This window comes from Molothrus aeneus, chromosome 18 (assembly GCF_037042795.1).
Source record: "Molothrus aeneus isolate 106 chromosome 18, BPBGC_Maene_1.0, whole genome shotgun sequence".
NCBI lineage: Eukaryota > Metazoa > Chordata > Aves > Passeriformes > Icteridae > Molothrus > Molothrus aeneus.
In genome coordinates this window covers 1,638,066-1,653,645 of record NC_089663.1, presented here as the reverse complement: position 1 = coordinate 1,653,645, position 15,580 = coordinate 1,638,066, and the positions used below count along the sequence as shown (strand labels likewise).

The window sequence follows — 15,580 nt, the reverse complement described above, 5'->3', positions numbered from 1 at the left end:
CCTATGCCAGGTAATAAACCTGTACCAGATGACTCCAGAGATGTGGGAGGAAAGGATAACAGCCTGGTACGCAGAGCACCGGGGCAGAGCAAGGTGAGCTTGTGCTGCTGGGCTGGGACAGGGCCAGTCCCCTCCCCTGGAGAGTCACCAGGGTTTGGGAAGCTTGGGCAGGTGCTGGATGAGCTCTGCCAGCAGGTTAATCCTGGCACATCTCTGTAGCAGCCTTGGGAAGAGCTCAAAGCTTTTGTTGATGGCTCTGCTTGTGCCTTGCTGTCCCCTGGTCATTGTCGAGGACTTCAAGAGAATGTAGGAATGATGCAAAGTAAGGACTCACCTGCATCAGGGATCTGGGAGAAGAAATAGGAATTCAAACCCTATGGCTGCCTCAGGTGGCAAAATGCTCCTTTTGGGGGATAAATGTAAAGCCATGGATCTGAAACAGTGGCATCCCAGCCAGGGATTTCCTGTTTACGCTGAAGGGATTGGGAGGTTAACAAAGCCAGGCTTGGAGTGCTGCATCTCAGCAGCCACTCAGATGCTGGCGACTGCAGAGTGAGATTTGCTCTTGGACTCTATTGATCCTGCCAGCAAAGACAGGATTGACCTGTGTGATAGAGACAGTCCAAGCTTTAAAGCCTGGTGAGTGCTTAGGATCAGCAGGAGCAGCCATGTCCCTCTCTGATCCTCCCAACACTGTTCCTGCCTGACAGAGATGAAGCTGAAATGGAGTATCTGAAGATAGCCCAGGACCTGGAAATGTACGGCGTGAACTACTTCGCCATCAGGGTGAGTTGGGTGGGCTGGGGGTCCTGTTTTCCTGCCAGGGTAATCTCCATGTCCTGGAGAGCCAGGAGAGCTGGGAGTGACATTTGGGGACCCCACCTGTGCTGAGGGGAGGCAGCAGCTCCTGGTACCCAGTGCTGGGTCAGTGCTCGGGGCTGGCTGAGGAGGGAACAGTGGTTCACGTCTGACCCTCCCAGTGATTTCTGCTCTTTCCTTTCCTCCTGCAGAATAAAAAGGGCACAGAGCTGCTCCTTGGAGTTGATGCCTTGGGTCTTCACATTTATGACCCAGACAACAGGTTGACCCCTAAAATCTCCTTCCCGTGGAACGAGATCCGGAATATCTCCTACAGTGATAAAGAGGTATGGATGTGTCCCACCTCCTCCCTGAGAGCAGTAAGAACACAACTGGGATTTAAAATTATTTCTTTTGGCTTCTCTGTCTGCTGTGCTTGCTCTCACCAGCTTAGCTAAGGGCAGCTCAACTCCTCCAGTTGAAACCTTAATCCAAGCCTTCCTGAAATTGTGCAGGAGTGGGCGTGCAAGGGGTCACTGGGGAGCTGGTTCTCTTCTTTGGTATCAAACCTTCTATGTAATAATCTCTTCAAAAACCCAAAATTGCTGTTGATGTTCTTAGCCCAAATACCAGAGTTCAGAAGTTAAAATCTCTTCTTTACTGCATATATTACAGTATTTATTACTGTGGATGTATTCTGTATTATGGAATACAGGGAGATGTATTCCTGGGGAGAAGAGCTCTTGCCATCTCATTACATCATCTTGGGTTTCAGGCTGCGGGGCTTGGCACAGCAGCTGGAATCTTTTTAGGAAGTTGAGCAATTTAAGCCTGCTGTTAGATAGTTATTTATTAAATCCAGAGTCTAAATATGAGTCTTTGGGATTGTTGGCCCCCAAACCTAATTGAGAACAGAAGTGCAATTGGCTGAGGAGGGGGGGACTAAGCAGCTCCATTTTAAGTCTGAGAGAGCTGCTCAAAGAAACCGGCTGCCTTCATGGTAAGGAAGAGAATTAACTTCTTAATTAAAAATGGTTTTCTAATCTAAACATGATATTGATCAGGGGAGCAGCTAAAGGTTTCTCATCAGCTGCGTTTATTGCGTGTCTTGTGAAGTTTCATAAGCAGTAAATCCGTGCTGGAATTGTCTCCACTTGCTTTTACTCCTTAAAGAGCTTCAGGACTCTGCAGAAAGCCCAGCACTGAGTGACATCCAAAGCTTCCCTGCCTGTCACAGTGCATGGGGAGCTCCCCAGAATGCAGGGACTGACCCCTGCATAAGCAGCCTTGCCACAGGGCTGTGTCAGAGCTCTCTCCAGGGGCAGCATGGATCCCTTCCATCAGCTCAATCATCTCTGTCATCAGGTGCCCACCAGCAGGCCTGACCTGATGCAAACAGGGCCAATAGCTGGGAACAGCAGCTCTGCTGACACCACACTGGGGGTTATCCCTCTTAACAAAGATTGACTGTTCACACAGAGCTGAAACTCCTCTCCCAGCACATTCCTGCTGCTGCTCTCAGTGACTGCTGGGGGCCCTGCTGGAGCTCAAATCCAGGGACGTTCATGCACGTCTGCTTTTGTGAAAGTCTTAAAAGATTGGCTCTTAAACTGCCAGAGCAAGGCAGTGCCAGGACAGGGCCCTTTGCAGGCAGGGCCATGTATTGACAGATCTCCCACTCTAATGGACACACTCTGTCTGCTCCAGCTCCTCAGCCCGTTATTTCTGTAGTGTGTGGGGGAGTGATGGAATATGTGCATGTCTCCTAAAAAATGCCATCTTGCAGAGCACTCCATCTCTTCAAGTACCCTTTTGATAGTGCAGAGGCTTCTCTCCATCCAAGGGCTGCATTACCAAAGCCCTTGAGGGATTTGTGTCACCACTGGGCTCTCTGTGGGAGAGCTGTGGAGAGGGTGAAGCCAGGCCATGGGTACAGCTGGTTGGTACATGGACTGTAAATACAACTTAGAGCCAGGGAATAACAGATTGAATTGTGGGGAAATCTTAGGACATCCTGTTTGAATTTTGGGGTAATCTGAGTTCTGGAGAAGAAAATGCATGGAAAATTCTTCTGGGGAGCTCTTGTGAGTGGAAGTGTCAGTGGGAAGGGCAGCAGCTCCTTGCTGTGTTCCTGATGCAGCTCTCCTGCCCTTTTAACTCCCTGACAGGAGAGTGCAGCCAGCTGGGAGTCGGACTCTTCTCCCAGGTAACAAGTGACAGGATGAGATGAGACAGCCTCGAGTTGTGCCAGGGAAGGTTTAAGATGGATATTAGGGAAAATTCCTTCATTAAAGGGCTGTCAAACCCTGGCCCAGACTGCTGAGGAAAGTGTTCAGAACACCTGTGGACAGGGTTTGAGGGTGAACATGGTGCTGTTGGGTTGACACTTGAATTTTAGGATCTTGGAGGGCTTTTCCAACTTTATTGATTCTGTGGTGCTGAGCTGGTTCTTCCTGCCTTTGGAAGCATCCTGAGTTCCTGCTGTGGTTTCTGTGTTCCCTGCAGCTCCCAGCAGAGCAGCACCTTGCCTGGGGAGGTGCTGAGCTGAACCCCCACCCCTGCAGGGTTCTCTCAGAGGACACCAGCTCCTGTGGCCCCCATGTTTTCCTGGCAGGAGGAACAGTTGTCTCCTTGGCTGCTTCTGATGCGAGTCCTCTTGCCTGGCTCAGAGCCACGGGGACGGCTCTGAGCCGTGTGTCTGACCCTGCTGACCTGCTCTGAGCCAGAGCTTTCAGGAAGAATTTTATAGCTGCCTTTTTATTAAATGCACCACTCTCTGATAACTCTCTCCCTCTTTATTTTTTCCTTTTCAGTTTACGATTAAGCCATTGGACAAAAAGATTGATGTTTTTAAATTCAATTCATCAAAGCTGCGTGTGAATAAACTGGTGAGTGCACAGACAGACTTTTTTTACTGCCTGCAGCAGTGGGTTCTGCAGAGAGTGGGACACAACGAGCTTTTGGGGCTTTTCCTTTGAGAGGGAGCTGCTGCTGTGTGGTTGTGGTGGGGTGTAGCAGTTTCTGCTTGCTGAAGAAGGGAAAGGAGAGACTCAAGCTGCTCCACAGAACCTCTCCTCCTCCCTGGTTTTTGTGTTCCCTTTTGGAGCCCATGGCTTTCAGCTGACCTAAATAGTGGAAGCACTTAGTAAATACAGCTCCCAGCTTTGCTCAGTTCCTCTTTGTTCCCATGTGGATCTTTCCCATTCTGCCCTGTTAGCTTTCCCTGTTTTGGGAGGCACCTTTACCAGAGTCCTGGCTTTTCCCCCTCTGAGGACTCTCCTTGGACAAGGATGGGCTGCATTGAGCTGTCCATGCTGGAGACCAGCTTTAGCTGATGTTCTGGATTTGGATCTGTTGTTAGGTCACACAGGTACCTTTGCTGTCCTGTTGTTGGCTGTGCTTTGTATTCCATAGGAAATGGTACTTCCTCATTCCCTGCATCATCAGGTTCATAGTGCTGAAATCTTCAGAGAAGTCATTTGTGACTTGGGTTGTGGCTGCCCCGTCCCTGAAAGTGTTCCAGGCCAGATTGGATGGGGCTTGGAGCAACCTGGGCTAGTGGAATGTGTCCCTGCCCATGGCAGGGGGTGGCACTGCATGATCTTAAAGGTCTTTTCCAACTCCAGCCATTCCATGATTCTTGTGATTTTATGAAATGGAAGAAGAGCATGTAAATCAGTCCTTTAGAAAAGAATCCAAATTTAGAACTCTGCTTTTATTGCTAAAAAAATCTTTTCACTCCTCTGTGTGCCCACCTTGTGCTAACCCTCCTCTAGCACTGCCACCTCCCTGGTCCTCACCAGAGAGAGAACCACAGTGGGGCTCAAATCCCTTCAGCAAAGGCATCAGGAGATGCCCAAGCAAGTTTTTGATAAGCCTTCTGGTTGTCCAAATGGAAAGTGGTTTTCCTTTTTTGTTTTCTTTTCATTTATTTTTTAATCTCAGTGCCTTAAACGTACACTGGGGAGAAGGTGCAAGTTCATCTTGAGCCTAAAGAAAGAGGGCAGTGAGAACCAGGGAACCAGGCAGAGCTGTAGAAATTTTTATTTCATTATTTGGCCTCTTGCCTTTTTAGAGTGGGTGTGAAACAACACCCGTGCTGTGCTGGAGGCACAGAAAATTGGTGTCTGCAAAGAGCTGCTGTACCCAGGAGCTGGTGTTTGGTGTGGGACCTGGCTCCCTGCCCCTCCTACAGCTGTGAGAGCTCACAGGGTTGGAGCTCAGTGGGTGGAAGCACTAACAAGCACCAAATCAAAGCAATTCTAGTGGTTTTGTGTGTCAAGAATACAAACCACCTCATTGCCATCATGTGTACAGCTGTGTCTCTCTGCTCTTCACCCCTGACTGCAACAGATTCTTCAGCTGTGCATTGGGAACCACGACCTCTTCATGAGGAGGAGGAAGGCAGACTCGTTGGAGGTGCAGCAGATGAAGGCACAGGCCAGGGAGGAGAAGGCCAGGAAGCAGGTGAGCCACATGTCCCATAACCAGTGAGCCAAAATCAGAAATGCATGTGGGCTTGGGAAGGACAGGCTCTGGAATGGCTTCAGAGCAGCTTTGAGGGAAGGTCCAGCTGAACATTTTCTAGTAGCCTGCTCCTAGCTCTCCAGTCATCTCAGCTTGGCTCTGCAGGTTGATGGCAGCCTGAGTCCAGCCCCCAATTTGGGAACAAACCTGAGAGGAGGGAGGGAAGAGCTGCCCTGGTGTCTACAAGTGCATGGCAGGCCGTGTGTTGGGACAGTTGATTAATCAGGGGCTGTGAGGGGGAGCTGTGCTCTGCTGTAGCTCTTTGGCTCATTTCTAATTGCAGGGTGATGGAATGCACAGGCTGTGCAGCCTGGAATGCTAATTCCACACTGGCCTCTCTCCGTGCCGCGGGTCAGCCCGGGCGCCCGGCACGGCGCGGCGGAGGCAGCGGCATGGAGCCCACGAGCAGAGATCAGCAAATTGAATTGTATGAATCATTGTTTGCTGCTCGTAGACCTTTTCTACTCACTGAAACCCACACAGCTAATCTGAGCACTGGTGCTTGGAATATAAATGGCCCTTTGGCAGGGAAGCCACTAGAGAGAAGGAGAAGCCAGTGCAGTCACTGCACCCAGCAGGGGCTTGTGCTCATGGGTCTGGGTGTAACTGGGTTTGAGCGTGGCCACAGAGGTGCTTGTGTGGGGTGGAGGTGCTCAGCTGGCCTGGAAATGGGACATGGCTTGTTCTTTAGGCACCTCTTGGTGTTTTTGTAGTGCTGAGGTGCTCAGCTGGGCTGAAGGTAGGACATGGCTTGTCCTTCAAGGCACCTCTTGGTGTTTTTGTAGTGCTGAGGTGCTCAGCTGGGCTGAAGGTAGGACATGGCTTGTCCTTCAAGGCACCTCTTGGTGTTTTTGTAGTGCTGAGGTGCTCAGCTGGGCTGAAGGTAGGACATGGCTTGTTCTTCAGGCACCTCTTGGTGTTTGTGTGGTGCTGAGGTGCTCAGCCAGCCTGGAAATGGGATGTGTCTTGTCCTTCATGTACCTCCCAAGGTGCTTGTGTGGTGCTGAGGTGCTTAGCTGGGCTGGAGGTGGGATGTGACTTGTCCTTCAGGCACCTCCTGAGGCAGTTTTCCTTCATGTAGCTTGTGGAGTGCCAGGAGAGCTCCACTGGGGAAGAGGGACTTTGTGCTTCCCACAGGGATTCCTCTGGTCAGTAAGGAGGTGGCACTGTAGAACCATTGAGGTTGGAAAAGCACTCTGAGGCCTCCAACCATCAACCCTTCACCACTGTGTTCCCCAGGCCATGTCCTTAGTGGAGCAGAAGGTCCTTGGAAGGAGCAGCGTGGTGTCCAAGTGCTGACAGCCTCAGGGATGGGTGCTCAGGCAATGGAGTGGGCTGCCCAGGGAAGTGGTGAAGTCACCATCCATGGAGGAGTTCAGAAGTGCATGTGGCACTCAAAGGATATGGTTTTGTGGAGTACACAGTGGTGCTGGGATAATGGTTAGGCTTGGGCTTAGAGGGCTTTTCCAACCTTAACATGAATCTTGAAGTTTTGCAATGTGTGAGTGTTTGATGTGTTTGGATAACACCACACACAAGATCCTGTGCTTGTTTGGCTGCTGGAAGAGGTGAGGGCTCTGGGAGGGAGCAGCAGCTTATGGCTCCATGTGAGCTCCCAAATCCAGAGCACTTGGGCTCCATGGGAGAGGTCAGGCTCCGGTGTGGGCTGTCTGCCCTGCTCCCTACTCTCTCCCCAGCATCCACAGTCATTTACTGGTTTCAAACAGTCCTTTTAGATCAGGAATTCTTGTTAATGGGAGTAGCGGGATGCAGATCATAATGATAATTAATGAGGGGAACCTTTAATGGAAGGAAGCAGAACGGTTGGAACAGTGGGCGTCCCGCTTTCAGAGCACAGCTGGTGTCCAAGGAGTAGAGAAATGTGGCTTGTCTCACTTCCTTCCCTTATTAAACCCAGCAGGTCTCCTGTCCTGGCTGCAGCGTGGATATTTATAATGCCCCATCCCTGTGGGACTGGAGGAATTAAACTCAGTGTGTTAATTAGTCCAATGGCTCCCTTGGGCTCTTGGCTAGTGAAGAGGCAGTCCCTGGGCACAACAACTCTCCCAGCATCTTCTGGGAAGAGCTGGCAGGTCCTGATGGCTTGGATCTTCTCCTCCTGGAGAAGCATTGCTGTACCCTGCAAACAGGGAGGGTTTGTTTTATCCAGGAATTGCCAGAGGTGGTTGCACTCTGTGTGACCTCCCTCTGAACAAATGGAAGTGAAGGTTCCAGGATGCTAGCTTAGATATCTGATCAAAAGGAGCAGCTATCCTTGTCCTTCAGCCTCCTGCCATGTGCTTCAGTGTTTGGGAGATGCCCTCAGACTGTCCTTAAGCTCATCCCTGCTGTAAGAAACTCCAGAGAGTTAAGCTAGAGATCTTGAGACCTGCTTGTCCTGGTCTGGCCCGTGACTGAGCCTAGGAGGGCACTGTCTGGGGACATTGTCACCTGCAGGCAGCTCCTGTGGCCATGCTGTGAGTGACAGCCCGAGCAGAGGATGGGAATTGTCTCAGGACTGGCACTTACCAAGGGAGCATCAAACAGGCTGCCCAGGGCAGTGGTGGAATCACCATCCCTGAAAGGGTTAAAAGAACATATGGATGTGGCACTTGGGGACATGGCTTAGGGGTGGCCTTGGCTGTGCTGGGAGAACAGCTGGACTTGATGATCTTGGAGATGTTTTCCAACCTAAATGATCCCATGATTCTGTTCTTTGGTCAGGTCACCCCAGTCCAGGGGACATTCCCATTGTCACTAAGCAGAGAGGAGGCAGCAGTGCTCTGGCCTCACCTGTGACTCTTTCTCCTCCATGGAAAACCTTCCTCATGTGTGTTTTTCTCCTCACTTTGCCCAATCACTTTTTCCCAGATGGAACGACAGTGCCTGGCACGAGAGAAGCAAATGAGAGAAGAGGCTGAGAGGACCAGGGATGAGCTGGAGAGGAGGCTGATGCAGCTGAAGGAGGAGGCAACCATGGCCAACGAGGCTCTGGTAGGTCCCTGGGAGGCCGTTTCCCGAGCACTGCAGCTGCTCCTCACTCTTTCCACTGCAGAAGCATTTTTGGAAGTGCTCTATGACTGCTCTAAGACTGCTCCCAAACTGCTGCCAGTGGCCAGTGAGCAGCAGGCTGGATGGAGCTATTCCATCCTGCTGGGCTGCTTGGGAGGAGCACAAAGAGGATGATTTGGGACAGAGCCTGGGCACATCCCAGCCTTGGCGGCTTTCACAGAAGGGAGGGATTCTATGGAGCGTGTCGGAGGCAGCAGCTCGGGGCCCTGCTCCAGGGGCTGTGGGCACATTTGGGGAGACATTGGCTGTGCTTAATGGCTTCGTGTCCTGGAATTGTCAGATGAGGTCGGAGGAGACGGCGGATCTGCTGGCGGAGAAGGCGCAGATCACAGAGGAGGAGGCCAAGCTCCTGGCTCAGAAGGCGGCCGAGGCCGAGCAGGAGATGCAGCGCATCAAGGCCACGGCCATCCGCACCGAGGAGGAGAAGAGGCTGATGGAGCAGAAGGTGCTGGAGGCAGAGATGTTGGCACTGAAAATGGCCGAGGAGTCAGAGAGGAGGTCAGAGGGTACAACCTTGCAGCTGCTTCTGCTTTGCTTCCCACTCCCTTCAAGTTATCCCTCTGAGTTATCCTCCCTCAGCTTCCCACCTGTGTCCAACAGCAAATGGCTCTTTGGCCCAGATGGTTTCTCTCTCCAAAAGCCAGCTCTGCTTTTGGGAGCTTTCTGGAACCCTCCCCTGCATTCCCCAAAGTATTCAACAATGTTAATAACACTTGGGAGTTGTTCTTCCTCTGGATGCTAGATCTACATTCCCTTTTTTCTCTCCTTACTCATTTACTTATCTCTCAGTTGCTCAGTTCTCCTTTCCAGCCATGAGTTCTGTTCCAGGTTAGCCCTGAACAGAGACTTTGCTCTTTGTTAAAACTGGTGTTTCCATCCTCCTGATACCCAAGCCCAGGTCCCACAGTGAATGTGGCAGTGAGCAAGTAAAAGATCAGCCTTGTTTCCTTCCAGCTGATTACTCCTCTCCGTGTGAGAGCCTGCTGGGTGTCAGCCCTTCTGCTCGGATGAACTCAGCCCTTCTCTGTCTCTTCTTGCCTATTCCACACTGTGATCCTGCTTCTCCATCCTCTCATTCCTGCAGTCTGACATTTGCTGTTTGCTGTTGGTCCTTGCAGGGCAAAGGAGGCTGATCAGCTCAAGCAGGACCTGCAGGAGGCTCGCGAGTCAGAGCGCAGAGCGAAGCAGAAGCTCCTGGAGATCACCAGCAAGTCTTCCTACACAGTAAGAGAGATCTGTGTTGTAATTCCCAGTTCCTGCCCTCCTGTGTAGCCTGGAGGAGCCTCCTTCTCCATCCCAATCGTGGAGGGGGCTGAGCTGTCTCTTTGCTGCTCAGAAATCCTGAGCAGTGCTTGCCCTTTTCATCCCTGCATCTCATCCAGCAGAACTTCACTATGCTCTTTTTTTTTTTCCACCCACCTCTTGCTACGAGAGCAAAGGAGCTGCTGGTGAAATTAAAGCAGCAAATTTTAAACCAATTTAGCAGCCGTGTCAGAGCCACTTTGCCAGCACGTGTGGAGTGCACCAGCTTAGCCATAACCTTTAAAATAGGGTTAAATATACCCTTATTCTTGTTAGGTGAGATAAACACTGTTCAGAACCTGTGAATTCATTCTTTGGGCATAAACTGGACTTTCATATGCTGGGAAAAAACTTACTTGAAGGGAGATTATTCCATAATTGTCCATTAAGAGGATTTCACACCTTCCTCTGAAGCATCTGGTCCCCATTCCTGCTGGGCACTGAAAAGCCAGACTGGATGACCAATGCTCTGACTTGTCTGGCAGTTCTTTTCCTCTGCTTCCCTAATTGTGCCTGCAAACCCCATCAGGTGCCTCCAGCCCTGCAGCTCATACCTGTTCCTTCCTGGCCTGGGGGAAGGGGAGGAGCATCAGGAATAGGCTTGGCGTGGGAGTTATGGACAGGCCAGCACTGTGGTTTGAATTTGTACCTGTAGGCTCCTTCCCCCTTTGTCTGGAAAGTTTATAGGAGCAGATTGGAGAGGGGTTGAGATGGAGCAACGTTGCATCCCAATTCCCTGGAGTTCTGCAAGAATATTTGGAAGCTGTTAAAAATAACAGTGATGGAAAATAATCAGGTGCTCTCAGCTCTGGGACACTCAGTCAAGTGAGTGCTGGATAAAGCCCAGCTTTGGAGTGCTCCTTCTTTTACAAGTCACTGGAATTCTGGGATGCCCCAGCTCCTTAATTCTGGCTTTGACTTGTGCACAGGGAGACACTTGTCCTCATTGAACAGTGTGGGATTTGGGCAGCTCTTGCACACCCTGTTCCCTCATGTTGCCATGTCCATCCTTAGTGAAACCAGCAGAGCCCCAGCTCAAAGCCCTTGTGCTGAAATCCCTGCACAGGGCAGCAGCTGGGTGGCTCTGCTCTCTGTTCCTGTGGAATTAGAGCCTCATTAGGGGAATGTTGTGGGATTGCATGGAGCTCAGCTCCACCCCTCCAGCTGCATCTGCCTGGAGGCAGAGCTGCTGCTTCCAGACACACGGGGCTGTGTCCTCTGCCTTCCCTAAAGAGCCCTGGCCTTCCAGACACACTGCCAGTGCCTGCTGGGAAGGGAAATGCTTTTTTCCTCCCCATTTTGGTGGCAGGGTCCCTTCATGCAGCTGCTGCTCCTCCTGCCCCTCTCCCAGCCCTGGGATGAGGGGTGAGGGCTGTGCTGCACACACTCCCTGGCTGCTGTTTTCAAGGTCAGGAGGAGGCTGGTGTGCCCAGCATGTCCATATCCAGGTGAAAACACCTTGCTGGGTTCTTCCATCCTCTGTTACCTGTTACCCTGGATTGCCAGTACATGGAAGGACCCTGTTTTGAAAGCTGTTTTTGGGAGACTTGAGCTCCTCAGCTCCGATGAACGGTGCAGGATTCCAACTTTTCTCTTCCTGAATGGGTGTGTAACATTGGGCTTGTTCTTCTCCATGGTCCCAGAGTTGTGCTGTCGTCCTCTGACACTGGGAACTGAGCAGGACTTCACAAGAGCAAGAGAGGAAGGAGGGAGTGGATGGATGTAGAATCATTTAGGTTGGAAAAAACCATTCAGAGATGGAGTCCAATCCCTGACCTAACTCTTTGCTGCAGAAAAGGCTAAAGAAACAGTTAAATATATATATATTTCAACTTTCCAATCTCCAGTCTTGGTTCTTTAAAGCTTATTTCAGTGTCTTTTTAGTCCTTGAAGCCCAAGCTGCTTTTATGATGTCACTGGTAGGTGATGCATGAGAAGTGAGATGTGGATGTGAGTCTCAGGCCGTCAGGGCTCGGAGAACGACTCATTCCTTACGGACTTGGCTGCAAATCTTTGCCTCCCTCAGTGCCCTTCAGGTGCCAGCTAAAGGCAACCACCTCCTCTCTGATCCTGTGGGAGCTGGAAGTGGCTGCTTTGGGCTTGCCCGAAATAAAAGCAGTGGCAGCAGCAGGAGGAGCTTTGCCTGCAGGGGAACCCTCCTGGCCTGCTCTGTGCTCCCTCTGGATCCTCCCTGTCTCTGTATTCCAGAGGGATCCAAGGGATGCTGCTGCCGCCGTGCTGCTTTCCTATTAACGGCAGGAAGCTGCTGGAGTGCAGGAACAGGGCTCTGCACTTTGTTCCAGGTCAGGGAACACATATGGAAAAAGCTCCCTGTCCCTTTTATCACCCCTATGGCCCTGGATTAGAAATAGCAGCACCTGCTGAGAGAGCTGCCCAGGATTGTTGCTAATGGCAGGGGATCTGCAACAGGAATTCTGTCCCTCTGCACCTGCACAGCTGCCTCCAGATCTGGGGTCCCAGCACAGGAGGGCCCTGGAGCTGCTGGAGCCAGTCCAGAGGAGGGCACAGAGATACTCCAAGGGCTGGAGCCAGGCTGGGAGAGCTGGGGGTGCTCACCTGGAGAGGAGAAGGCTCCAGGGACACCTCAGAGCCCCTTGCAGGGCCTAAAGGGGCTCCAGGAGAGCTGCAGAGGGACTGGGGACAAGGGATGGAGGGACAGGACCCAGGGAATGGCTCCCACTGCCAGAGGGCAGGGATGGATGGGATATTGGGAATTAGGAATTGTTCCCTGGCAGGGTGGGCAGGCCCTGGCACAGGGTGCCCAGAGCAGCTGGGGCTGCCCTGGATCCCTGGCAGTGCCCAAGGCCAGGCTGGACATTGGGGCTGGGAGCAGCCTGGGACAGTGGAAGGTGTCCCTGCTATGGCAGGTCTGTGAGCTTTAAGGTCCCTTCCCACCCAAACCATTCCATGATTCTGTTAAATGCTTTGTTCCAGATACCAGTCCTGTGCCTTTGAGAGCCCTGAACCTGCTCACTCTTTGCTTTTTCCATACTCTTCCTCACTCCTGCTGCTCTCTGACTTCACCATTTTTTTCCTTGCTCCATGGCAGAGCAGTGCCGAGGCAAGAGAGGGAAGTAGTGGCTGTAGCAACCCTGATGAATTGGCTCAGGCCTTAATGGCTGCAGCAACTGAAATTCCTGCTCAACTGTTACTGCTGCTGTTGGGAGTTTTTAAAAACAAAAACCAACAAAGCTTGTACTGAAAAAAAACAGGCTAAAGGTTGTTTGAAGGCCAGTGGGCTGGCTTGGATGCTCCTGGCTCCCCTGTGCTGCAGGGATGGGAGAACCTCACGTGGGAAGGGCTTTGGGAACGCCTGTGCCTTACAGGGAAGGGACTTGAATGTCAATGGGATGCAAGTATTTAAATCAGTTAAGTGCTTTGGCAGACCTGTCCCCTTTCCTTCGAGACTGGAATTTAGGTACTGAGCTGTCCCTTCCAGCGCCTGCTCCAGAATTAATGTGGCTTTGTTCTGTGCTGGCAGCAAAGGGGGAGGAAGGAGTTGGGTTTCCTTGTCATGTGGGTCTTAACTCACCTGGAAGGCTCCAGCCAGGCCAAGTGCACTTTGAGGCACTTCCTTGTTTATGCTTGTACGAGGTGTTTGTGTTCCAGCTTTGCTGCTCCATGAAATGTTGTCCCTCTCAGATTTGTCCGAGCTGGGAACGAGTCCTGGCTGTTTGTGAATTCCAGGCTGGTGCTGAGGGAAGAGGGAGGTTATTGTGCAGAGTAAATCTGTCACTCCAGTGCTTGCAGGTCTTGCTGAAGAGGAGCTAACTGAAAACAGTGCTTGGAGTATCCCAAACAGGAGAAAGAAAGAGCCAATGGAAGCTCAATCTCTCATTTGTTAGAGCAGGTACTCAGCACTGCCATTCCAGGTTTGGGCACGTTGTTTTCCATACAGGAATCCCTTAAAGCAAGAAGGAGCATCCAGGAGGGACGTGGGGGATCTTTGGGATGCCAGGCTGGATTTCTCATGCCCCAGAGCAGGGCTGAGCAGGCTGGCAGCACTTGTGACTCAGCCCCATCTGATGCTGCTGTGCCACCCTTGACGTGTGCCCTGTTTGCCACCTCATCCAGTGTGCTGCAGGAGCAGAGCCATGACTCCAGCAGGCTTTTCCTCTCCTCCTAATGAGCCCATTTGTTAGAGGTGTGACAGAATTTTTGACTGAGAGGAAGAAGGGTCATTTTTAAGGAGAAGATAAAATCTGAGGGCCTGGCAGTGTGTGTCACTGGGGGATAGCAAAGCATTTTGCAGGAGGAAGAAAGTCCCAAATCCTTGCTCAGGTGTTCCAGGAGTGATTTGCTGTGTTATCTCCACTTCCAGCTGAATTTAGAAGTGGTTTTTAAACCTTTGGAGCTGTAAATTACTGAGGAGATAAAAATGTGTCGGTGCATCTCCATGGACCTTGCTGGAATGGCAGTCTTGGGGTCACATTGGTCTTTGCTCAGGCTTTGGGGAGCTGTGGAGTGCAGGACTCTGCTGTCACACGGGGTCTTACATTGTCCCCACTCACAGCTTGAACTTTATAAACCTGATTGAATGTTAAATAGCAGACAGATGACTCCCAAGAGGCAGCTTAAAATGACACAGCAGCGATAAAGCCTTGATTTTACCAAGTCTTGTCAATAGATTTTGAAGGCAGGTGATGCTTTTTCTCCTCTTTTAGGACTGCAAAGAATCCTGGAGAAGCAATGGCTTTGAACTGAGGAGCAAACTGGGAATAGAGCAAGGGGATGTCCAGGCTGATCTTGTGCTCAGGACTCTGGGCTCAAGTGTTGCTCTGATTTTACATCAGTGTTGCAGAACATTGGCTGTAGTGACCTTTGTGTGGCCCAGAGTGATTAACTTGTGCTCTCTCTTCAGCAGTCCATGAACTCGAGTACCACAGCACTGCCCACTGACCTGCCAAGCTACAACCTCATCAGTGAGAGCCTCTCCTTCGACTTCAAGGATACAGACATGAAGAGGCTGTCCATGGAAATCGAGAAGGAGAAGTATGTGGCACACATCCAATCCAGGCTGGGCTGGGATTTGTGCTGGACATGAGCCAGGTGTGGCCAAGAGGCCAAGGACAGCCCTGGGGTGGCAGCAGGAGCAGGGCAGTGCCCGTGCCCTGAGCTGGCACTGCTGGGGCACCTCCAGTGCTGGGGCAGCTCTGGGACCCTCCTGACAGGAGAGACCTGGAGGGGCTGGAGCGTGGCCAGGCCAGGGAACGGAGCTGGGAAGGGGCTGGAGCCCCAGGAGAGGCTGAGGGAGCTGGGCAGGGGCTCAGCCTGGAGCAAAGGAGGCTCAGGGGGGCCCTTGTGGCTCTGCACAGCTCCTGCCAGGAGGGGACAGCCGGGGGGTCGGGCTGTGCTCCAGGGAACAGGGACAGGAGCAGAGGGAACGGCCTCAGGCTGGGCCAGGGCAGGGGCAGGGTGGATTTTGGGATAATTCCTTCATGGAAATTATTTCCAGGCCTGGCACAGCTGCCCAGGGCAGTGCTGGAGTCCCCATCCCTGAAGGATGTAAAGGCCATGTGGATGTGGCACTTGGGGACATGGGGCAGTGCTGGCCTTGGCAGTGCTGGGGAATGGTTGGACTTGTTAACCTCAAAGGACTTTTCCAACCTCAGCAGTTCTGGGCTTGTCCTGGCTGAACCTTTCCCTGGTGGGGACCTGGTGTCACTGACCTGTCCCTGCCACCTGCTCCCAGGTGAGCTCAGGGCCTTGCTCCAGGCAGTTCCTGTCCCTGTGGGAACCCTGGCTCCTGCTCAGGCTGGAACTGCCCACGGTGGTGGAAAGAGTTAACAGCAGGCTGAGTGCTGCAGGCCTGAGCTTGAGGCTTTGCAGGTGTCCAGGGAATGTGGTGGTAGCTGGGGTG

General features: G+C 52.0%; 2 protein-coding genes across 6 annotated transcripts in view; both read left to right on the top strand.

Moving 5' to 3' along the window:
• The window catches only part of UQCR10 (ubiquinol-cytochrome c reductase, complex III subunit X), a 149,339-nt gene that overhangs the window by 84,285 nt on the left and 49,474 nt on the right, over positions 1-15,580 (top strand). The window contains exon 1 of one of the 2 annotated variants that reach the window (XM_066562384.1): positions 9,576-9,579. The exons of the other annotated variant lie outside the window; for it this stretch is intronic. The gene's annotated coding sequence lies outside the window, so the exon portion shown is untranslated. Of the gene's footprint in view, positions 1-9,575; positions 9,580-15,580 lie in introns of those variants that run through there. 2 annotated transcript variants of the gene reach the window in all.
• Positions 1-15,580, top strand: part of NF2 (NF2, moesin-ezrin-radixin like (MERLIN) tumor suppressor) — a 47,319-nt gene that overhangs the window by 19,836 nt on the left and 11,903 nt on the right. For 2 of the 4 annotated variants that reach the window (XM_066562381.1, XM_066562383.1), the window contains exons 6-14: positions 11-93; positions 711-786; positions 1,011-1,145; positions 3,612-3,686; positions 5,152-5,265; positions 8,197-8,319; positions 8,678-8,895; positions 9,516-9,621; positions 14,585-14,712. In XM_066562381.1, the coding sequence (XP_066418478.1) occupies positions 11-93; positions 711-786; positions 1,011-1,145; positions 3,612-3,686; positions 5,152-5,265; positions 8,197-8,319; positions 8,678-8,895; positions 9,516-9,621; positions 14,585-14,712 (1,058 nt within the window). Of the gene's footprint in view, positions 1-10; positions 94-710; positions 787-1,010; positions 1,146-3,611; positions 3,687-5,151; positions 5,266-8,196; positions 8,320-8,677; positions 8,896-9,515; positions 9,622-14,581; positions 14,713-15,580 lie in introns of all 4 variants that reach the window. The other 2 variants (XM_066562380.1, XM_066562382.1) reach the window with 1 other exon arrangement.